The 6,000-nt window shown below is 63.4% G+C and overlaps 1 protein-coding gene across 1 annotated transcript in view; it reads left to right on the plus strand.

Moving 5' to 3' along the window:
• NHEJ1 (non-homologous end joining factor 1) overlaps window positions 1–4,135 on the plus strand; it is a gene marked incomplete at both ends in the record, with an annotated part of 43,859 nt that extends 39,724 nt beyond the window's left edge. Inside the window, 3 exons of the mRNA XM_082312459.1 lie at window positions 3,291–3,408; window positions 3,657–3,760; window positions 4,055–4,135. Of these exons, the coding sequence (XP_082168585.1) occupies window positions 3,291–3,408; window positions 3,657–3,760; window positions 4,055–4,135 (303 nt within the window). The remainder of the gene's footprint in view (window positions 1–3,290; window positions 3,409–3,656; window positions 3,761–4,054) is intronic.
• Window positions 4,136–6,000: the final 1,865 nt, after the last annotated feature.

A 6,000-nucleotide genomic window follows, 5' to 3' on the forward strand; every position in this document is an offset into this window, starting at 1 on the left:
GATGCTGTACCCTGCCCACCACTGGCCTTGCCACCTCCCCACGCTGGGGTACAGCCCCATAGCAGAGCCGTCTGGCATGGGGGGCACCGAGTGAGGCTGCAGTCCAGCTACCCGTGAGCTACCCACACCGCTGCAGGGCTGCCAGCGAGCACGGCTTGCTCCTGGCACGAGGTCAGGCGCCTGCCCCCCTTCGCCGGGCAGCCCCCCCGGCTGGGCTAATCGCAGTTCAGGGTGTGCTGCGGAGCCTCCCGCAGCCTTGAGTCGCTCCTGATACCGGGGCATCCCACTTGGCCTTGTGGCCAGGTAGTCATAACACGCAGGGCAAGCCGTGCCAGCTCCCTGGGCATCGGTCCCCGACACCCGGCGAGCCACGTGGGGCAACCCGGCCGGCACTGCCCCGGGTGCCAGCTCTCTGCTCGTGCCGCTCCCCGGACCCCTGGCATCATGTTTATCCCAGAGATGGGTAATCAGAGAAAAACAAGTCACCGGAGGCCAGGGCTGATGTTGCAGTGGGGACAAGTTCAGCTTTGGGATGTACTGGGGCAGTGGGGCAAGGAGGAAGGGGAAAGTCACTGGTACCCAGGGCTTGTCCCCCATCCAGCCCCTTCTGGGGACACCTTCTTGTCCCTCTCAGCCTCCGGGGCCATCAGGTGGCCGGTGACTGGCACAGCACGCTCCGCTCCCTGCTGAGTCACGGCTCTGCGGGGAAAGGCTTCCAGCTCTGGTTATAAACCCATTTCCCTCCGAGGCTGTGAAGCGTGACCCTCCCATCCCGGTGCAGGCCAGCTCTGGCGGCCCGATGGCTCCAAGCCTGCGGACTCGAGCTGCCGGGAAGGGCAGCGGCAGAGGGTGGCCAGTGACTCCCAAATTCCACCCCGGGCTTGCCGGAGCTGGGCCCTTCCCAGAGGCATGGGCAGCGGGTACCCTGCACCTGCAGACCCCTGTGCCACCCCAGGTGCCCATCCTTCCCCGGGGAGCTGGCGGTACGGGGCACCCTTCTTCCAGGGTGCCACCCCAGTGGGTGCGTGTGCGCAGGTCTCGGGGACACCAGATGGTTACAAGCACGGTGGGCACACCACAGCATTGACCTGTCTGCAGGGACACCATGGGGACGCTGTGCTGGCTCCAGGCAGCTGGGGCTGAGCACTGAGAGAGCAGCTGCCCTGCCTGGATCCTCACTTGGATGCTGGGAAAAGGAGCAGCCTGGGCAGCCCCGCAGCCTGGGGTATGTCCCAGGTTGCCATCCTGCACTGCAGCCCATGTCCAGGCTGGGTTGGAGCGGAGCAGGGTGGGCAGCACCCTACACCTGGGTGCACAGCCTGCCCCACTGCCTTGGGGACCCCTTGGTGGTGGGGAGAGGTGGTGGGCAGCAGGGTAGTGGCACCCAGGGTCGGGTGGCTCTGCAGGGGACTCTCCCGCCCTGCTGGGGCATTGACCCACGCAGTGCTATCTAGTACACTTTGCTCACTCCACCACTGTTCCTGGCTTTCCTGGGAGCTGCTGTTTGCTTTTCTCTGAATTATGACTCCAGCTTGTGCCTTTGATCTGGACTGTGTCGGCCACCCATTGCCAGCCCCTCTCCTGCCTTTGAAGTGCAGTCGCCTTCCCGGCCTCGGACGCTGCTTTTGCAACCTCGAGTGCAACCCTGGCCCCGTGGGGCTGAGGCATCCAGGGCAAGAGCATCCCCAGGGTGTCCGAGGTGCTCAGCCTCTCTCCTCCTCCCTGGGACCTTGTGATGGGCCAATGTAGCTCAAGGCTCGGAGGCCAGGCAAGGAGGTATTGGGAGGTGTGTTTGCCCAGTGGCAAGCAATCCCAGGGATGCTGGCAGGGCGCTGGGACCAGAGCATCGCTCCCTCCTGTGGCAGTGGGCAGGGACACAGGAGGTCCTGCACAGAAGCTGGCCAAAATGCAGACCCCGGTGGCACATGTGTCCTACAGCTAAGGGGCGTTTCATGCCCGCAGCTCCAGCAGGAGGGATGAGACCCGCGGGGAAGGCGCCTTTCTGGGCACCAGCCAACCCATCCTGGCATCAGCCCTGCCCTCCCTCCCCATCCAGCGGGGAGCCGCGAGGGGGGCTCAGCCTGCCCTTTCTGCCACTGGGAAGCTGGGGCCAGGCTTTGGACTCCGGCCTTGAGTGGGTCTGAGCGTCCCCATCCCCTCCCCGCTCCCCTGGCGCAGAGAGGATCCTGCCTTATCTGTTACACTTTGTTCTCCTGCTGTCTGGGTGTGGAGCGGAGCAGAGATTAGTGCGCAGACCTTTGACACACGCACACACGCAGCCACACAACCAGCCACGCGCACCCAGAGCCACACTCATCTACACACAGCTGCGCACACAGGCCCCCATGCACACGCATACTCACGCTCACCTGCACACGCGCACCCACACCATGCCCCACGCACCTCCACACAGCCACCCCCTCCAGGGCACGCACGCATTTCCCCATCCCTGCAGGTGTTTGTTTTCTGGCCGTGAGCTCTGTAAGGTTCCCAGTGGAGCGTGGCGCTTGCCCAGCCTGCCAGCCTGAGATCGGGAGAGCCGAGGTCCCCCATGCACATCGGCATGGCCCAGAGGGCGAGGGTGGCATCTCGCAGCCCTGGCAGGGGGTGCAGGCAGGAGTCGGGGGGCTTCCCTGCATCAAGCCTGGATGGAGACAAAATGTGTGCAGGGAGGCGGGAGCTGCTCTGGCAAACTGGGAGCAAACCTGGGCATCCCTCATCTCATCACCGCATCGCCCTCACTTGCCATGAGGCCACCGCAGATAGCTTGGGCTGCCCGCACAGACATCGCTGGAGGCAGTCGTGGCAGGCAGAGGTTCCCTGTCCTCGCCTCATGCCGAGGTCCTGCCTCTGCCCAAGGCTCGCTGTCCTTATCGGCCAGCCGCGGTCCCTGCACTGCTCCCACCGGGGAAGCTGCAGCCCTTCCCGTGCGATCTTATCTCCGGCGTTTCATGAATGACTCGCAAGCCTCCGCAGCCTGCCTCTGAATGGGAAGGCAGCCCGTGGGCTGGAGCAGGTGTGCGGGCGTGCACACACACGTGCGCGCGCGCGCGTGTGTGTGTATGTGTGTACAGCTGGGGAGCAGCCACGTCCTGCCCAGTGCCAGAGCTGGCTGGCCCTGCAAACTGTGACATGGTCCCTGGGGTGAAGCAGATGGAGTCCGCTGGGCAGAGGGGTGCACAGCCCCTCCTCTGCCCCACTGCGGCCCCGTGGCAGGGTGTCCTGGCAGGAACCGGCTCCTGGCAGGTGATTTCCTGGCAGGATGACGGTGCCTCTGCTCTCTCCCACAGAGCCTGCCCCAGATCTGCGGTGCAGGAGAGGGGCAGGCGTTTGCTTCTGCTCTGCAGCAGCTCTACACGGCGGTGACGCAGCAGGAGGCCAAGCAGGCTCGGAAACGGCAGCGCTCAGGTGAGGAGCTCCATGGCTGTGGGATGGGGAGAGTCTGAAGCACCCGGCCTCCCTGCGGCTGAGCCTCCATCCCAGGGGAAGGGGAGTGGGGTCCTGGGTACAACTCACCCCATGCAACAGTCTCCCCCTTTGCTTTCCCCCCACGGGCTGAGCTCCCCCACCCAGCTGCCATTCCTGGTGTGGGTTTGGGCAATGCCCTGTGCTCCCTCATCTCAATCCTGAATTGCATCTCTTTCTGCTGGTACCAGAGGACACTGAGGGCCCAGCGCCTGCTGCAGAAACTGCAGAGCACCCCTCTCCACCACCTCCATCCCAGGAGGATGAAACAGCGTCTTCCAGTGAGGGAACCACGGTGAGTGCAGCTCTAGAAACAGCTTCTCCGTACCAATGGCAGGATGGGGCCTGCACCTCCCTTCCCTCCTCACATCCCAGCCCTGTACCCCTCCAGGATGGGCTGGGGGTCTCAGCTCAGTTCCTAGCCCATCCTACCCCATGCACCCTGGCTGGGGAGCATGTGGGTCTGTTGCACACGTATGTGTGGTTTGCACAGCACCACAGAGGTGGGGGGGTCTCACTGCTTGCACACGCGCATCCATGCTGCGTGAACCCTCAGGGGGGACTGACGCTGCCTCCGCTTTGATTCCAGCCAGCCTCTTCCCCTGCTCAGAAACCCCGGCTGCCTGCGGCCAAGGCCAAGCCGAAGAAGGCGAAGGGGCTTTTCAGCTGAAGTGTCGCTGCCACCCACCCCAAGGGTCTCTGCTCCCCCCAGCATCCAAGAGAGGCAGTGCAGAGCACCCATGCCACCTCTGCCTCCTCGCCTGCATCTCCTGGTGGACCCTGGCCTGGGGCATGGTCCCCTCCTGAGGTGTCTCCAGCCGGGGTGATGGGGCATCCCCTCTCTTCAACGCTGTCTCAGGAACCTCTTTTCTGCCTCTTCCCTGGTGCGGAGCTTGCCCAGGCTGCCCCATGATGGAGCCAGCGCTGGACCCGGGGGGAGTGGGAGGGATGCTGCCAGGTGGGTGTGGGACAGCCGGGGCTCCAGCAGGGCCGTGGGGTTTGGCTGCTCTCGTGTGGGTTCGCAATAAAGGGTTGTGTCTGGGTGAGATCCCTCTCCTCTTGCTCTCTCCCCCCGGGCCTGCAGTGTCCAGGCAGGGGTGCAGCCCCCGGTGCTGCTGGGTCCCCCTCAGGCTGGTCCCGCTGTCCCAGGGGCTTGCAGTGGCTCTGGCCAGTGAGGAGGTGACAGCAGCTCATTGCTGTGGGGCAGGATGGCAGCTCCCAGCCGTGCTGTGCCTCACCCTGGGCAGCAGTGTGTGTGTGGGGGGGTGTGCATGAGGGAAGCCCCAGATCCTGAGGGCACAGCGTGCTGGGGGGCCTGGAGCCCACGTTCTCCTTGTCCCACGCCCGGGACACACCATGTGCTAGTGCCTGGAGCCAGGCGAAGCCCTTGCAGCATGTTGGCAAAGGCAGCCTGGCTGTGCTGAGGACCACCCTCCATATGCAGGCAGCTCCCCCAGGATTAGTGGGCAGGTGATACGGGATTAATCCGTGCTCTGGCCTCCAAAGGGCAGGGGACAACCAAGCCGCTAACACACTGAAAGCTCCCAAGCCTTGGAGCAGCCATCGAGCAAGTTATCATAGAATCACAGAATGCTTTGGGATGGAAGGGACCTTTAAAGGCCATCTTCTAGTCCATCCCCCCTGCAATTGGCAGGGGCATCTACAACTAGATCAGGTTGCTCAGAGCCCCATCCAGCCTGGCCTTGAATGTTTCCAAGGATGGGGCATCTACCACCTCTCTGGGCAACCCATTCCAGTGTTTCACCACCCTCATCGTAAAAGATTTCTTCCTTATATCCAGCCTGAATCTACCCTCTTTTAGTTTAAAACCATTACCCCTTGTCCTATCGCCACTGGCCCTGCTAAATATAGATGCTCCCTGGACACAAAGCACCACCTCTGCCCCTCCACACCCCATCCATCCGTCCATCCATCCCTCCATCCATCCATCCATGCATTAACCCCTGCTCTCCTTTTCTAGCCCTTGTATCCTCATGCTTCCTTTGGGGCTCTTGTGACCAAGCCAGGTCCTAAAACAGCAGGCAGAGAGCCAGGCAGCACTGCCACAGGCAGGCTGCAGCCCGCAGCGCCGCTCTCCTGGGGCAGGGACCCGTGCCCCCAGCTGCCCTGCTCCCCAGGGCCGGGCCGGCTGCAGTCACACTGCCTGCTCTCCCGGGCGGCAAGGGGGAAACAAAAACATCCGGAGCAGCCCCTCTGTCTGTGGAAGGGGAATGAAAGGGCCTTTGCTGGGCCGTGGCCGGCCAGTCCCAGGGTGAGAGCAGCCGCTTGCTTTTTATATTTCCTCTCTGAGGGAGCAGCGTGCGGGGCAGGGTGGGTGGTGGGAAGGGGAAGCCATGGGATGGGGAGCTTGTGCCGACAGCCATAGCTATGTATCCTGCCTTCTCCCATCTGCCAGCATCTTATCCTGGCAGCTTTGGGTCTGCCTGCCAGCACTTGCCCCCAGGGAAGGTCCTGCTAGCGGCTGGGTAGGACCAGGGCAGCAGTTTAGCAGCTTTGTCTCATGGATCTTCTGTC

This window comes from Platalea leucorodia (genome assembly GCF_965183815.1).
Source record: "Platalea leucorodia genome assembly, chromosome: 5".
Taxonomy (NCBI): Eukaryota; Metazoa; Chordata; class Aves; order Pelecaniformes; family Threskiornithidae; genus Platalea; species Platalea leucorodia.